Source organism: Antrostomus carolinensis, unplaced genomic scaffold, assembly GCF_000700745.2.
Source record: "Antrostomus carolinensis isolate BGI_N321 unplaced genomic scaffold, ASM70074v2 scaffold1809, whole genome shotgun sequence".
In the NCBI taxonomy this organism is placed as follows: domain Eukaryota; kingdom Metazoa; phylum Chordata; class Aves; order Caprimulgiformes; family Caprimulgidae; genus Antrostomus; species Antrostomus carolinensis.
In genome coordinates, this window is record NW_010336223.1 from 28,174 (window position 1) to 46,058 (window position 17,885).

At 36.7% G+C, this 17,885-nt stretch overlaps 1 protein-coding gene across 1 annotated transcript in view; it reads left to right on the forward strand.

Annotated features, from left to right (window-relative positions):
• Nucleotides 1–17,885, forward strand: part of LOC104530223 (WD repeat-containing protein 25-like) — a 44,087-nt gene that overhangs the window by 25,711 nt on the left and 491 nt on the right. The window contains exon 2 of the mRNA XM_010174751.2: nucleotides 6,366–6,513. Within this exon, the coding sequence (XP_010173053.1) occupies nucleotides 6,366–6,513 (148 nt within the window). The remainder of the gene's footprint in view (nucleotides 1–6,365; nucleotides 6,514–17,885) is intronic.

Below are 17,885 nucleotides of genomic sequence, written 5' to 3' on the forward strand. Positions count from 1 at the left end.
AAGATAGGTAATCTTAAAATAACAATGGAAGAGATGTGCTCAGATACTAATTCATCAGTCTTTGTATGCTAGATAAGTTCTCACATTACTTTGGGTACTCTGCTTATGTTGCTGTGACTATTATTTTTAGGAATGAATGCCTAGTTTGGATGGTCAGCAAGATAAAAACCTTTATTTTGTGTCCCATGAGCTGGCTGATAGCATAGCAGACCCTTGAATGTTCTTCTGTGGCTGCTATTTACTTGAGTATCAAATGCTTACCCTCTCCTACTTTCTTTTGTGGCTTACCAAGAGAGTTTTTATTATCTTCAACCCAAAGTACTTTATTTTCAGGGACTGTTTTCCTGAAAGCCTTCAGTCAGAAAATAGGATCTGGAAACATATAATCTATAATGCATCTAATCACTGTTTGGTTGCCTACATGATTTGTGATCTTTTGATCTTTAGGGTCAAGAAATCTGGTTGTATTACCTAAAATGCTAGTTACAGTATTTTCACAATGTTCGTAAGCCATACAGGAAGGTGAGCAACTTCTAAAGCCTTTATTTCCAAGTGTTATGAGGAATGTGAAAAAGCAATTGAATTACAACATGCCTTGGAGAATGTAAAAAGAAAATCACTTTTGCAAAGAAATCTCTAGTATAATTTTGTCACGTGGCTCTTTGTACCTGCCATTTTGGCCCCATATATTAATCCTAGTAGATAACTATGTAATTGCAATACTTTCTATAATATGAGAGGAAATGAAATGAAAGCAGTTGATGGAAAATAAATGGAAAGGCAATGTTGTAAATAGTGCAATGCAGAAGAGTAAGAACTAGTAGTGAAATATGAACCAGCTTGACACACTAAAGCCAATTTTAGTAAAATTGTGAAAAATGCAGTTGAAGTGTTCGTGATACCTTAATGTCAGAAAGGCATTGAAGAAAATATTTGAAAATAACTAGCTAATTTCAAAGCTTTGAGTCTTGGCTGTTTATTTCTTTCAAATATTGGAGAATTCATTAGTTTATAGTCATAGATTTAGGGGAAATAATACAGTAATATGTACCTTTTTCCTAATAACAGTTGCATATTTCATTGTTTTGGGAATTCTTTGTAAAGGGAAAGGATGGACTGATTACTCTTTATAATGTAAAACATTGCCTGAATGTGTGTCAGTAAGCAATAGTTTCAGAGTAGCAGGCTGAAATGTGTGCTTTTAACAGAGCAGTTAAAATCACATCTGATGTCACAGGAAAAAAGGAAAACCTTAAGTTTAATGAGAATTTAGCGTTTCATCTAGAAATAATAGTGAGTGTCTGTAACATCTGAGTTTTGAAGTCAAGCATCAACACTTAAAACAGTTGATCACTTGGTAAAAATAATTGAATATAAATCTGGCCACCTTTCAGACAGATGCATGATAGCGTCTAGTATGAAGGAAGATGTATGTCTCAGTCTATGTATTTTTTGTTGAACTGTTGCCCCTGCCTGAGTAATTTATTTTGTACTAAACATGTAAGCCTTTATTCCATGTAGATCCATGAGTTTATTTTATAAACCTTTGTTTTAAGGTATTAGGTATGCTTAAAGTTAGCAGCCTTTGGTATTTAAAATACAACTTTCTAAATAGTTCTAAGATACTTCATTTCTTAAAATCACTTACTTTGAAATTACAGTTGTATTTGTTACAATTGTGACTTTTAAAATTATAGTGTTGTGGCCTTTATCTTCAGTCTTAGGCTGTTCTTGGATACAAATCCTTTTTCTGAGCTCAGATGTAGATGCCATTCAGAAGAATGAGTTTCCGATCCTCTTCTTTAAGAGTCTGTAATTCATGTTCCTTTTTGTCAGAGAAGGCATGATCAACAGCTTCAGTCAGTTGAAATAGGATGTTTTTAATGGTCCTAATTCATAGGGGACCCTCTTGTCCCCTGCTTTATGCCAGGACCTGAAAAAATTTTCTTTTGAGGCTGAAGTCCAGTGGCTGTATTGTAACCTAGTTCTATATGCACAATTGCCAGGATCTAAACTAGTTGATTGATGCCTGTTTCTTATTTACCTTGGTATTTTAGAGAACATGCTTCTGGGTTCAGGCATCATGTTGGATGCTCTTTGGGGATGCGGGTTATTTCGTCAGCTCTGCTGGTTACTCCCATGCAGTCTTTCAGGCTTATTCCATACTGGTTTGAGCCAGCATATCCTGCATATGGAAAAGTGAAGAAAGACAGAGTAGGAAAAAAAAAATTCCACACAAGTTATTCTTGAAGCACTTGATTATCTCAGTTGAAAGAAAAACCCTGAAATGCCTTTCATCCTGGAGAATCTGTTAATCTGGCATCTGAGTGTTTGGCAGAGAGAGACAAACTCACATGCAAAGGACTCATCCCTTTGCAACCCCCATCCTCCTTTTTTTAATGACAGTGGCTGCCTGTACAGACTGAACACCAGCTCTTCAGTTCCTCTGAAGCTTTGGATGGAGTATGTTGTCACTTTCTATCTATCCACCTTTTCCCCTTACTATGGTAAAGCAGTAGAAATGCCGTACCGCAGGAATGGGGAACTACCTAGGAGACTCTAAGAAAATACAGACTTGGCTGCTTTGTGGTGATCCTTTGATTGGATTTGAAGCACCTTTCCTTGTTAATGAAATACAGTAGGTTCTCCATTTGTGGGCTTGACATGGTTAACATCTCTGTTACTTCAATACACAGAACAGTGTTTGTAACTTGGGGCAGATGCATTCAGTTACAGCTGAGTATTCATAGCTTCCACCTTTTTATAATTTCTTATTTGTACATAAGGTTCATAGCTTGTCCTTTAATTTCCTTGTTTTCAGTTCTGCACACCATTTTAGTTTCTTGATATTCAATGGCTCACCTTTATGTGACTTTCTGTGGGCATGGCTGGATCTCTTAAGTGGTTGCTAAAGAGCTAAATGTAAATAGCAAATACCTCTTCTTGCAAATAGCAAGTGGAGCTTCCTTTCTCCTGTGGAAGATGAATATTGAAACATAAAACTCTGAAATTGTTCTGGGGATGCACTGCACAGTATCCTCCTTGCAGCAGGGCACACACTCATGTATCAAAGTTACACTAAGCTAACTTCAGCAGACACAAGACTTGAAAGAAAATCCCAGTTAGGTCATATGGAACCATAGCTAGGATTGAATGTGTGCAGGTGAAGCTTGCAGAGCATTGCCACTGCACAGCAGGCCAGGGTCTGCCATCTTCTTCTCCTGCCTTGTGTGACTTCTCTATCCATTAAACTGTAAAGCTCCAGCAGAAGTGGCACCTCTCAGCATTATTTAAAAGCAGCCTTTTAGACTCCAGTGAATTTGAATTGGTATCTTGATGGAGGTCTGTCCTAACTTTCTGTGTGAACTGACTGCTTGTATTGGGCATAAACTGTGGGATCTGGTCACAGGGGATGGAGGGTTCCCCTGTGTGAGAGGAGGTCATGATCTGCCCTGTGCTGCTACAACTGGTTTCAACTCGCTCTGAACTGGATGAAAACAACTCACTTTGGGCCAGAAGTTCAGAGGAGCATGTGGTGCCTCTGTTCAGGCATATTGAAGAAAAAGAGCAGCTGCTGCGGGCAGAGGACACAAGGAAACGCATGAGGAAACATGAGGATGTGTGTGAGGACATGCAGAGGTGATGGGAGGAGATAGGAGAAGCGATGTACATCTGGAGAGAAGGAGCAGAGACTTAGTAAGAAGCAAAGAAGCAGGGGACAAAAAGGTTAAGACACAGGGAGAGGCAGGAAACCTCTAGGCCCTGACCCCAGCCTTCTGTGATGGCCATTGTCTTGCCAAAGGGATGTGGAAGGGTCTGAGTGTAATGCCCAGTGAAAACAGAGGAAGCTGGGGTAGGAATAGGGGAGGAGAAGTGCTGGACTGAAGTGGGGCCTGGGGAGGGAAGGTGCTCCCCTAAGTGCTCATTTAACTTGTGGTCTTCTTTAGCTCAATACCTGAATCAGTTACTAAAATTTATGTTAATGGGTGATAAACTAAGTGACTTTCCTCAGTCAAGGCTGCCTTGCCAACTTGGCTCTTAATTCCAGAAGGATTGTAGCACCACCATTACCTGAGCAAAAATGCTGATGGAAAGTTCAATAGTGGAGAGAAATGTGGTATTCAGTAACTTGTCCCTTGTGCATGGTCAGTGGTCTCACTCCTGAGTTGATCGTTTGTTCCATTTCACATAATGGAGGGAAGTGTGTAACTTTAGTGGTGCACTTTTTCCATTTATAAAGCTTTTTTTTTTAATCAAGTGGGAACTCGGAAATGCTGTTGAACTTGTTTTACTTCATCCTTCTTGTGAAAATTGAGTTTTCATACTTAATCACTAAAACATGACAGAAAAATATCTGAAGCATGTACCACCTGTTTTTCCTTTCATCTTGATTCATTCATTAGCTTCCTCATATGAAAAGCCCTCCAAGACACAATTAACCCTTTTTTAGTACTGTGAAGCTTGAAAAGATCCTTAAAACTCATTAAAGCAGAGAAACTTACTTTCAAAAGCAGTTTAATATTAAAATTTTCCCGATTTCTTTTCTTGTGGATAGGGTAGAATACTTCAGAGTATGGCCATCATGGTTCAAGTAATTAATCATAATTGGTTGCTTTGCATTGCAGAACTGCGCTCTGTGCTAGAAGATACTTAGATGAAATAATTTTCTATAATGGAATGTTGTCTTCTGAGTATGGATGATATAATAATAATATGTGAATTTTTTTTGTCCTGCAAGAAGAAAATATAACTGAAAATAAAAATACATTACTAAAAGTCTTGCTTTTTTCTCCCCCTTTATATTTTCCTGTATTGAGAATTGTGGTGTCGCCACAAGAAAAGAAATGTCTACTTATGTTTTCTGATTTACTGAGTTTGGTGTTTTGTTTTGTTTTGTTTTTTTACAACCTTTAAAATGCACAAACACGCAGTCAGTTTTATTTTGGTACTAATTTCAGTGCACTTGTGTTGATATACATGAAGGTTGAATTTGATCTCACTTTAAAAAAAAGTCATTTTTTGTATTCTGTTAATTGCCTAGTCTGTTCCCAGCATTATATAAACAATTTTAGAAATGAGAAATTGATTAGAATAGACAAAATTCAGAATAAGCTTCTAAGTTGGTAGGCAGTTTTCATCCTGCAAGTTTTTTGCAGGATGAAAATGACTAATTGCAAAGAGAAGTACTATGAAGTAAAATGGTGACTTTAAAGCAATAAACTGCCTTGGGTTTACTGAAACTTCAAGAAAACTATGATGAAGCACTGTCAAAGTGTTGATTTATTTGTACTACTAATATTAGAAGAAATAAAGTGTAGGATTTACTGGTATGGTTATAGCATTTGTTATCCATTTTATTAGACAACTCAACAGGTATTGTGTTGTACAGTCGTAAGATATTTTATAATCTGGCTTTTACTGAAACAGAATATTCATAGGGAAAATAGTTTTGATAATTAGCCTGGTCTCACAGAAGTGAGCATACTGGATCTTTATATGGGTCGTTTGTTGATAAACTTCTAATTTTATATTAAAACTATGCCAAAAAGAGCACTATGAAAAGGATGTGCTTTTGATTATTGTGAACTATATCTGATAACTGAAATTGTAATTCAGACAAGTTCTGTTTTCTAAAATGTATTACTTGGAAACAACTGCCTTTCTCTAAATAATTATTTTTAAAATATGAGCAGGACTATTTATGTACTTAAAAGGTTAGCTGTTATATACTTAAAAAAATGTGAGTAGCTGGTAGAATAGGATTTTCAGAAGTGCTTAGCATCAACCTAATTCTGTCCAGAAGAAAGTGAAAAGTGAGAGAACATATGCCAGTCCTTAGAATCTCCTTGTAGATGCATGATGATATTCTTATCTGCCTGCTCAGTGAAGTTAAGGTAAAATTCTGGTTAAAATTATAAAATGAATGAGAATATGTTAATGGCCTATCTAGAGGCAGATGTGAAAGCTGCACTCTGCTACGATTCCTCTTACGTGATGGAAAGCAAGTTATGATAGAGACAAAAGTTTTGAAGAACAATGTTTTAAAGGGAAAATGTGTTTGGATACATCCCTGCACAGAGGGATGAATGGGGAAGTGTAATATGAATTGCCATTGAGAGAAATGTAGTCATTTGAAGAATTAATACAAGTCATAAAAATGTATTACTGATTTGTGCCTTGTTATTTAAATGCCTTAATTCTAATCAACTGTGCAATTATTTCAAGCAGACTTTTACAGTTTAGCAGATACAACTTTGGAATGCAAAGCTTTCTCAGCCATAGTGATTTGCTGTAGCTATTTATCAGCACATTGAAAAAAAAATACTGTGATTCTTTATAAAGTTGTCCTTATCCTCCTTTTTAAGGTATGGGATGCGGTAGATACAGGCTGCTGTTTAAAAACATATTCCTGTCACTCCTGTGCTGTTCGAGCTGCTCAGTGGTCGTCTTGTGGAAGAAGGATCCTCAGTGGGGGCTTTGATTCCATGCTGCATTTAACAGATGTTGAAACAGGTAAAAGTCATGTAAGGGTGCATTATAGCCCTGTCTTTATTGAGTACAGATAACTTTGGATCTTGTTAGCCTTATTCTTTCTTCTAAAAATATAGATAAAAACTATAGATCAAAGTTACAATTCTTGAAACGTGTCCTCACTAAAAAAATATCTCAGCAATTGAGGGTATTTGGAGATATTTCAACAAACTGAAGTGTCTTTGACTTCGTGATCACCTATAATTTCTCGTTAGATATTGCACAGTTGATCAAAATTAAACATGTATTTTTTATGCTCTGTCATAATAATTCATGAAATCATTTCAAGAACCTCTTAAGGCTGACTTCAGTAACATTTATACATATGGTTAATTTAAACATAGGCTTGTACCTCATTCTCAATTGAGTGGTTTTAAGTTTGTGCTTAAAATTAATTAAGGTTTTTTTTTTTTTTTTTTTTTTTTTCTGAATAGGGCCTTAATTAGGAGTATAGAAACTTAAATTCAGGTATGAAACCTTGAGACTGAACCTGTGTTGATTTGATGCAGTAGTGAATTTGATTTGGGATTTGATTGTTATGACCTTAACAACTAATTTCTTGGATGCTCTCTCTCCTCATGTCTCCTTCACAAACTAAAATGCTTCTATCAGCTGTATATCTTCTCTCCTTTATGTATGTTATCAGCATTTATGTGGCAGCATGCATTTGGGCTGTACAGAATAGGGTACCTCTATGTGTGTCTAAATGAAGGATTAGGCCTAAAATAGTACCTTGTCAACTGAAAAGATGCAATTTTTTTTTTTTTCACTTAATTTATTTCTAAATGTTTAACACCTGCAAAGGTGCAATATTTTTTTGTAAGACTACAAAAGAAATTCTTACAAAAATTACAAGAAATTCTTGTCTAGGAGGGTTTTCTCTTACATAAAAGTAAGAAGTACATTTTATGTGAATATCTGGAGAGCAGAAGTCCTGTTCAGATAAACTGGGAAAGTGGCCAAGGAAATTTGTGAATATTATTCACATGAAAAGAAGATTCTTTTTCATGCTCTAAGAATATATTTTTCTCAACATTTGTCATACCAGAAGTATTTAAATTCAGTGAAGGCTGGAAAGGAGCTGTTGTAGTTTAAGAATGTAAAACCTGTGATGTAGTTACGGAATATTGAAGTTTTGAGAATATTCAGGTTTTGTAATGGGGAAAAGAGCTTTATATATCTCATGTAGTAGTACATGAGGTTAATATACCAAGTCATTAATTTTGTCAGACTTCTTGTCTTTTTTTGTTTTCAGTCTCATTGCAGCAACCCTCTAATTTCTAGTCTCGTACATAACTGAATTTTACTAATCCAAGGGGATTTAATTTTGACTGTAGTGCTTACAAATTCTAAGCAGAATGTCTAGTACTGTTAATGGGATTTATAGCAGTAGAATAGATTTTATGTGCCTAAGTCATGCAAAGGGACTACTGTGGGGAAAATCTCATTTTATAAAATCATAGAACAAATTCCAAAGATACGTAATTTTAATCATATACTTTAATTTCTAACATCTATTTTACTTAACTATCTAGTAATGGATAGTAGTCTGGATTAAGTTGATTGTTGTGGTTCATTTGAAATAATGTATTTCTAGTGTTTTAGGCAATGACAACAGTTACAAATTATATTTACCAAGTTTCAAAACAGATAAGCTATTTCCTTACTGACTTGTGAGTTATGTAGTATTTCTAACTAAAAGAAACTGTGTAAAAACAAAATGAATGCTTATAATCCTTGAAAATATTATATATTAATTATTGCCTTGTTTCAAGGACTCAGGATTCCTTGTAGCTCATGTGAAATGCAGTTGTGATGTTGATGTTTGAACCTGACTTTCAGTGATACACACCTCATATGGAAAAGTATGATATGGGTGATTGGAATTTTATTCTGATTTCCTATGCATACAGGACAGTTTCTGATTTCCTTCAAGTTACTCTTTTTTTTTTTTCTTTTTTTCATATATTTCAGTTGATTCTTTTCAGAGAAACAGGGCAAGCAGTATGCCTCTGGAATCTAAATCAATTTGATATAAAAAGCCTCATCGCCATTCGAAAAACACTAAGGGAGCTATAAGATTTTGCTTTACATTAGTTCACTGAATCATTCATTCCTTCTCACTCTTCATCAGTGCTGAGATGATTTCTTCTTTGATTAACTTCAGAAAGATGTTAGAACTGTTCCTTCACAGAGGACTTTTAGATACTTTTTTGGACTTTGGTCTTAATTGCTTTCCATTGCTAGACTGAACTAACTACCAGTGTGTTTAAATGCAGTAAATGTATACCAGTAGGATTTTATAAATAATAATGCTGTGTTTAAGATTCTATGCTCTTGTTTCTTGTGTATGTTGTTCTGGTTCAACATTTTTCTCATCATCTTTGCTAAAGTCTAATCTTTCTCATCTTTTATTTCAGTATAGATTTTATAAGTTGCATCTGTATTAAAAAATTGGTACATGTCCTTCACCAGAAGAAACCTAGCAATCTGAAGAGAATGACTTTTAAAAGTTTAGGAAAGATTGAAAACAGCTCAAGGTTCAATACCACTGCTTAGGACACGTGTGGTATTGAACTGCTCAGTTAAGGGTTTTTTTGTAATTTTGCTTTGATTTTCTGTTAGGAACATATTTTCTGCCCTATTAAATCAAAATTTTAGTTTAGCTAATTGTTTGTTCTGTGTCTGATGACAGCTAGTTAGGAGATTCTTCAAAGGAATGTGCCAGCATTGTTGTAACAAACAGTGCTAGAATAAATTCTCTGGGAAATTTTGTCTCTAAGCTTGCACTTAAAGAATCACAGAATCACAGAATGGTAAGGGTTGGAAGGGACCTCTGGAGATCATCTAGTCCAACCCCCCTGCCAAAACAGGTACATCTAGAGCAAGTTGCACAGGATATCATCCAGACAGGTTTATGAGTATCTCCAGAGAAGGAGACTACAACCTCTCTGGGCACCCTGTTCCAGTGCTCTGTCACCCTCACAGTAAAGAATTTTTTCCACATCTTCAGATGGAACTTACTGTGTTTCATCTGTGTTGACCCTTGTCCTGTCACTGAGCACCACTGAAAAGAGTCTGTCCCCATCCTCTTGACACCTGCCCTTTAGGTATTTATAAGCATTGATAAGATCCCCTCTCAATCTTCTCTTCTCCAGGCTAAACAGACCCAGGTGTCTCAGGCTTTTGTCATAAGAGAGATGCTCCAGTCCCCTAATAATCATTGTACCCCTCTGCTGGACTCTCTCCAGTAATTCCTGGTCTTTCTTAAACTGGGGAGCCCAGAAATGGCCACAGTACTCCAGATGTGTCCTCACTAGGGCAGAGTAGAGAGGGAGGAGAACCTCCCTTGACCTGCTGACCGTACTCTTAATGCACCCCAGGATGCCATTGGCCACCTTGGCCACGAGGGCATGTTGCTGGCTCATGGTTAACTTGCTCTTCACCAGAACTCCCAGATCCTCTGCAGAGCTGCTTTCCAGCAGGTCAGCTCTCAACCTGCACTGATAGAGGAGGTTTTTCCTCCCTAGGTGCAGGACTTTGCACTTGCCTTTGTTGAACTCCATTAGTTTCCTTTCTGCCCAGCTCTCCAGCATGTCTGAGTCTTGCTGAATGGCACCACAGGCTTCCTCTGTATCAGCCACTCCTCCCAGTTTTGTATCATCAGCAAACTTGCTGATCTCATCTGTCCCTTTATCCCGGTCACTGATGAATACGGAGTGACATTGGCTTTTCTCCAGTCCTCAGGCACCTCTCCTGTTCTCCGGGGTCTTTCAAAGGTAATGGAGAGTGGCTTAGCAATAACATCTGCTGTCTCTCTGAGCACTTGAGGGTGCATCCCATCGGGGCCCATGGATTTGTGGGTGTCAAGTTTGCCTAAATGATCTCTAACCTGATCCTCACTGACCAAGGAAAAGTCTCCCTTTCTCCAGACTTCCTCTCTTACCTCCAGGGTCTGGGATTCCTGAGGGCCAGACCTAGCAGTAAAGACTGAAGCAAAGAAGGCATTCAGGAACTCTACCTTCTCTGTTTGGGTATGTCTCTCAAGTTTGGGTATCCTTTGTCCTAGGATATTACATTTTCTGGAGAGATTTCCTTTTTTTTTTTTAATCTTTGTGGTCTGAACAACGTCAGAGTAGAAGCAAACACTGGAATCTCATTAATCGCAAAGCAGAATTTTTATTGTTGTTGATATAGAAATCCTGATGCAAGGGCAGAAGACACATCCATGAAATCTTATCCTGCAGTTTTGCATCACACTTCTTCCCCTTGTCAAGTGTATTTAGTGAAAGTTCTTGTATATAAGAAGATCTAAGATGTTGCAAGCAGGAAAAATGGGCTGCTAGCAACCTCATGAAGTTCAACAAGGACAAATACAAAGTCCTGCATCTGGATTGGAGTAATCCTGTGCAACAGAACAGGCTGGTGCTAAACTGTCTAGAAAGCAGCTTTGCAGAAAGATTGGGGTCCTGGTACTGAATACGAATCAGCAATGTTCTCCTGCAGCAAATGTCAACTTCATCCCGGGCCAGAGTAGCAAGTGTTTACCTAGTACATAGAGAAGATGATGCCAGGCTCTTCTCAGAGATGTGCAGTGAAAAGATGAGAGGCAAAGGACAAAGTTAGGAACACAGGACACTTTTTGGCTAAACTCAATGGTCATCAAACACTAAACCAAGCAGTCCAGAGAGGCTGTAGAGTCTCTGTACTTGGGAGATACTCAGAACAGTGGACAGACCCCAAGTAACCTGATGCAGCTGGACCTACTTTGAGTAGGGGTTTGGAGTAGATGACCCTTGGAAGTCCAGCCTACGTGATTTGTTGATGCTATGATGAAGAACAAAAGGGAAAGAGAAGAATTCAGATAGTTGAGGTACAAAGGGTTCACTTGTCCTCGTTTGGTGAAAATAGATGCTGTTGTACAAGTCTTCTTTTTCTAAATTCATTTTTTATAGATCATCATTTGTTATTTTAAAGGGTCATCCATTGTTCTAATACCAGGATGTCAAGCTAAGACTCTCCACAAATATGGATTTCTTGAAAACTGTTGTATGTATTCAGAGTATGGGTCTGATCCCAAATATGCATAAAATGTTTAAAGAACTCCAGGTTATTCGTGTGTCATTCATGTGGGTAGTTCTGTGGCTACAGTTTGCATGGGGCGATTTCAGTACTGCAATATGGCATTTCATAAATATTAGTGGATCCAAAAACTGCAGCTGAGCTGCCTGTAAAGATTACTGGAGTGGAGGTTTTTTTTGTTTTATTGTCCTATTTTATACACATTATTTCATTATAAAAATAAAGCTTTGGTAAAAGTTTCACAAATGTGATAATAATGCAGAAGTCTGAACCAGTGAGACTCCCTGGTTTTGTTCAACTCTACTAACACCCACTCTTAGTCATTTTCTACTAGTGATAATTCAGGCACTGTTATTTACAGAATAGTAAGTAGTGCTGTATTAAAAGAGCACTGAAAAAAAAATTGCTTTTAAAACAATTCTAGGTCAAGTACATTTGACACTTAACTTCCATTACATCCAGATGTAATGGAGATGCTCTACCAACTTTAGAAGGGTAATTGTATTTTTAACATTTACTTATAACTATTTCATTTTTGGAATATATGTTTTATTCATCAGTGATTTTTTCATTAGTCACAAATGAATTGGTACAATAGCATAGGCAGAACATTGGCTGGGTTGATACTATTTGCATATGGTAGATACTTTTAATTTCTTTAGTATTATGACAGAGGGAATGTTCCAAGAAATTTTGGCACATTTCCTACGTTGCCAAATGCTGCAGTTGTATTTTAGTTCATGGACTGAGTTTGATTTCAAATATAAAATCCTCAGAGTTATAATGGGGAATTTAAATTCCCCATTATTTTGGAAGTTTTCACATTACCACAACCAGGATACTGAAATTAAGCTGTTGGTTTTGAAGGAAACCTCAGATTATATATAGTGTGGTCACTGAAATCTGGTTTGGTTTTTTGTTAACCTGTTTTATTTGACATTATTTTGAGAGTTTCTTAATGGAACATTTTGTACCTCCAAGAGGATGATCCAGATTTACTTGTCTATATTTTCTTTTCTATTTTAATTTGGTAGACCTATAGATATAACATCATAATTGTTAGTGTAATAGTATTTGTTCACATAGCAGTTTTAGTGCTCACACATAAACATCGCTTCGGGAGAGCTGTGACTTTCTTCTCTTATTCCCCCCTTTCTCTCCCAGTACTGTGTGGACAGTGTGTTGTTTTAATGTGCATAAAGGTTTTATATGACACCTCAGAAAACAGCCCAGTTGATTGAGTTTTCTTTTTTTTTTAATTATATTTTTTTTCTTTTAGATGCATACGGGCATCTTTGATGTGAGGTCATAAGATTCTGCTCAAAACTCATCAGTTTTAAGTAGTATGTTGAACATAGTTTAGTGGTCCCTCTCCAGCTAGGAGGTAACAGCATTTTACTTTTTATACTTGCTGATGTAAAGTCCTTGAAATATGAAGAGAGAAAAATGTTTATGTTGGGAACATTTTCAAGGGTAAAAGATAAAATGGCTTAATATTTCAAGCACCTTTGCATACCAGAAACTTGTGACTGTGTAGGGGAAAAATCTGGGAAAAACATATAGTCAAGATAACTTTAGTTCTTGGAAAAATAATAAAGCAATTTGTAAGCACAGTGAGGTAAAATGGATAAGTAACAGCCAACATCAATTTGTTAAGAACGAATTATATCTGATCAATCTAATTTTCTTCTCACTATTGTGTGTGAGAGAGATTGTAACTGTAATGAGATTTTTTTTTTTAATATATTTTCTCATGTCTTTTTGTAAACACAGTAGAGAAATCTGTTCTGGTTAGCAAGATTACTCTCATGTCCTTGTAAGTCTTAGGCTTTGCTTTTCTTTACAGATTAGTGTAAGGTAGTGAATGTTTTTTGATTATGCAGGTAGGAGTGCGAACCTGAGGACCACTAAACACAGTTACAGAAGCATCCTGTGCTCAATGAATGTGCTGATGTGCTGTGAAAAATTCACAATGTTAAATAGCCTTTAAAATATCTGATTTCATAGTTGAGCAGTTTCACAGTAGGCTGCAGCCTAAAGGAGTAGAAACATATGTTCAAGATATTTTTAAAGTTTTTTTTCATACTGTGTATGTTACTAGTGAGCTTTTAATGAATGAAGAATTGAATTAAAGCACTTTAAGATTATAAAATGCACTGCAAAGATGTATTAGATATTGTTACTGAAATTGTGAAAATTAAAGATTGAGTGAAACATTTGCTTTCTGCTTTGGAATAACAACCTCTCATACAGGAAAATGGTATGTGGTATGGATTTTCCCTCAATCAACCAAATAGATTTTCTGAAGATGTAATTTTCTACAGTCTATGTGTTGGTTGAATCTTTGTTATGCTGCCTTTAGGAACTAAAATACAATAAATATACACAATAAAGGTATTGTGTATACCTATACACAAGCTTACTGATTTATACCGGTTGTATTCTATTATGGATAAAAGAGTCTTCTGCTCAAAGGACATCTTTGCAATGTATCAAATAAGGCCTGAAACATTGAATGTGTTTAATGTTAATAAAGAGAGTAACTGTAGACAAAGATATACATAACTGGAACTACCAACTGCCAGAAAGGGGTAGGTAGCAGGATCTCCAGCAAACACTGAAGCTGAATTTCCCAAGCCATGGGGCTAGGTTCTGTCATAGCACAGTTTGTGATAGTTTCATTGGGCTAGCCCTTGGCTAGCAGCCAACACAGCCGTTCACCCACTTCCCCCACCCCCAGGGGATAGGGGAGAGGATTGGGGGGCAAGGGTAAGGAGACTTGTAGGATGAGATAAGAACAATAATTAAATAATAGAAATAAAAGAAAACTATTAAAATCGTAGTGATAATGATAACAGTAACAAAATATGCAAATAAGTGATACCCAGTGCAATTTCTCACCACCCACTGACCAAGTCCGGCCCGTTCCCAGATAACGATCCCAGAGGAGTGACAATCCTGACCCAAAACTGCAATCCCAGAAGAGCGAGAGCCCGAGCAAAAGCCAGAGAGAGCTAAAAAAGGAAGAGACCCGCACTACTATACTGGACATGACGTGATATGATATGGAATATCCCATTGGCATATCCAAATGCCAGTTTAGCTTATTAATTTAAGTATTTCTCACCCCCTTAGATCTTTCGCTTGTAGACTAACAGAGCACAAAGTCCTTCACTTCCAGTGACAAAAATGCAGACACTGGTGTGTTATCAGTGTCTCTCTCATAACAAGTCCCAGGCTGAAAGCAAAATGCACTATTCTAGCTACTAAAAAGAAACCAGCTCTGTCCCAGCTAAAAACCAAGACAGTTACAGCATGGGAAGCAGCAAATTCTGCTCATAGTAGTAAAACACACTAAAATAAAGTTTCTATGGAAAGGTGCTAAGAGTTGAATGCATTGTTTCAATGTACTGAATTGCATGAGCTATTTTGTCCTATATCATCTTCTGCAGTGATCTGTTCCATCTCTCACGTGGATATTTTTCCTAGGTTTCTAAGATTCTGAAAGATTTATGGTGACAGACGTTTCATAACTGTGTAGAGAATGTGCCTCAACACTTCAGCCCTGCAATCCTAATACCTAAAAGGGAAGGGCTTAAGAGAAGTATTCATATAAATGTTAGGAAAATTCATTTTGCTGGGTTTAGGCATGTTTGTAGGGCAAACAACCTGATTTTGATTCTGTATATTGTGCGTAAGTTTCAGTTCTAGCAATAGGAGAGTTTCCTTGCTGTACTGTTATGATACTTTCCTTTTGAGTATTTTATCTACTGCTGCTTTGCTCCCCTGCTCTTCTTTTCTATATTCCAGCCTTTTTCTCATTTTCTGTGACGTGGCAGTAGAATCCAATTCACGTATGCATCTAATGACACCAAACTCTTCAGTTTACTGAGCTTTCAAAAAGAGACATTTGATTTAATTTCACTTTGGGGGTTGGGAGAGAATGAGAGTTGTATTTCAAAGTATTAACTGGAGAACCTGGGCTTTTAAGATAATGTAGTGTGATTGCTCCTCAGACCAGTCAAAATCTAGCATGATTATTATCTGCATCAAACATTAAGGTACCAGCCTAAAGCAGGAAAAGGAAGGAGCTTAGAGAGTAGAGAGGTGAAGTTGTGTGCATGAATTTTATTTATTAATACGCTAATGTAGAATTCATAGCACTGAGATCATTACAGTGTAATTCTATTAGTGACTGTCACTGAGAGCTTTTGGATAAATATCAGACTTTAGAAAACAAGAAAAGGGCAAACAAAGTGCCCACTTCTGTCTTTAAAAGAGGAGGAGATGGAGTAGGGAGTTAGAGGATTTTATTTTCTGGAGTAAATATTGAGCAAATTATTGAGTTACTTGGAAGTAGCTGGGGATGACATTAAGATGGAATAATTAATATCAAATTATGCTAAACCAACCTTCTTTCTGTGGAAAAGGTAACAGATCTTGTAGTTAGTACATGAAATACATCTTGAATGTAGTGTACATCTTTGTTGGTTGCATCTTACCTGACTTTCTCATGTCTTAGGCTAGAGAGCAGAATGACAAGAAAAATGTATGCACTGTAGAAGAAGCTGTTTTCACAAGTCTTGTGGAGGTAAAACCAGATCTCAGTAAAGTCAGATTAATAAGTAATGTTTGTCAGAAGGTTAGTTGGTGAGCTGCACTGGATCACTTATGTATATGTCTAATGCCATTTGGACAATACACTTTATGGAGAATTGTGACTGCCTTGATGCGTCCTTTGTGAAGCTGTTTGACAGGAAGAGTACAAGTAGGCTACAGAGAGTTTTGCTAATTTCTAGCTGCAGTACCATTAAAAACTCATTGATTATACTCCCAGAGTATTTATTAAACTAGGTACTAGTAGGAACCAAATTCCTTGGGAGCAAACTGCTATTAAACTGACTTGTGAGCCTCCATGGGGAAATTCAGTATTTTTCTCAGATGCTGTGGATAAGAGGAAGATGCATGTGGATGTCCAAATGATGCATGGTGATGCTGTAGATGAGAGCATTATCTTGTTGCTCCCATAACTGATAATTTTAATACTTTCTTCCTTCCCTATGGAGTCTTTTCTTTTCCTTCTGTAGCTGTTGGGGTACTGAAAGCTCCCATGGTGAAAGATGGTCACTCTTGCATATGACTTGTAAAGAGAACCTCTGCTGCCCTTGTGACTTTTTTCTCTTTTTGGAGAAGGAATTTACAGACTAAATTAAGTCTTTCCCTCAATAGTGACAGAGGGGCCCTTTAGATCTTGCATGGGTAATTGGTGGAGAAACCATTAAAAAAGAACAAAAAACCCCCACAAACATAGAACAACACTCACCCCTCCCTTACACTCCCTCCAATCTATTTTCCTTGACACTGCTAGCTTGAAGATCATGTATGATGAAGTAAAGTCTCTCTCTTCTTTTCTTTAAATTGAATAAATAAATAATTTCACAAGTCTTAGCCTCTTGATTGTGTAAGTTGAGTTCAGCAGATGGGCAAAATGGAACTGATGATGAAATAAAATAAATTGACTCAAAATCCTAAAGTAAGCATAAAAATGAATGTTTTTTAGTATTGTCCACTTAACAGTACGTATTTACAACCATCACTAATGTTTTTTTAGCTCAAAGCATTTTCAGTTGTTCAAGAAAGCCTATCTTAAGACAACTCTCACTTGCTGAAAATGTAGATTAATGAATAATTTAAGAAGCATTTGTCATAGCATTTTAAAGGTTCTTTTTGACTTTGCAGTGCCTTCTTCACTGTGGCTTAAAGCGGTAACTTTATTGAATGTAGATCTTTATATGTGATGTGTAGAATATAAAGCACAGTTGAAACTGTGAAACCAAGTGAATGTATTTATCTTGCTCCGTGCTGCTGTTCCAAAAATGATATTTCAGTGAATATGCATTAATATCATGAATTTGTTAAGATGAAAGGAAGCAGTGGACTGTGGAAAAGTCCTATAAATTAACCTAGCTGAATTCTGTTGCCTTTGAAAGTGTTGACAATCCAGTTGATACTAACCACAGGATCCTGCAGAGATTAGTGTACACAATTAAATATTAGGAACAGTGTATCCATGGGAACAGCTATTGCCTGCATATGATGGTATGCAAATTATTTCCTACTTTCAAGATGAAGTTTCGCTCCTACTTTCACAGAAAGATAAGTAAACAACCCGAGTTGTAGTATAGTTTGGGACATGGTATTTCTGTACAGACAGTATTTTGTTTAAGTTATTTTTATCCCACTGAAAGAAAGACTATGATTTCTCTGTAGGG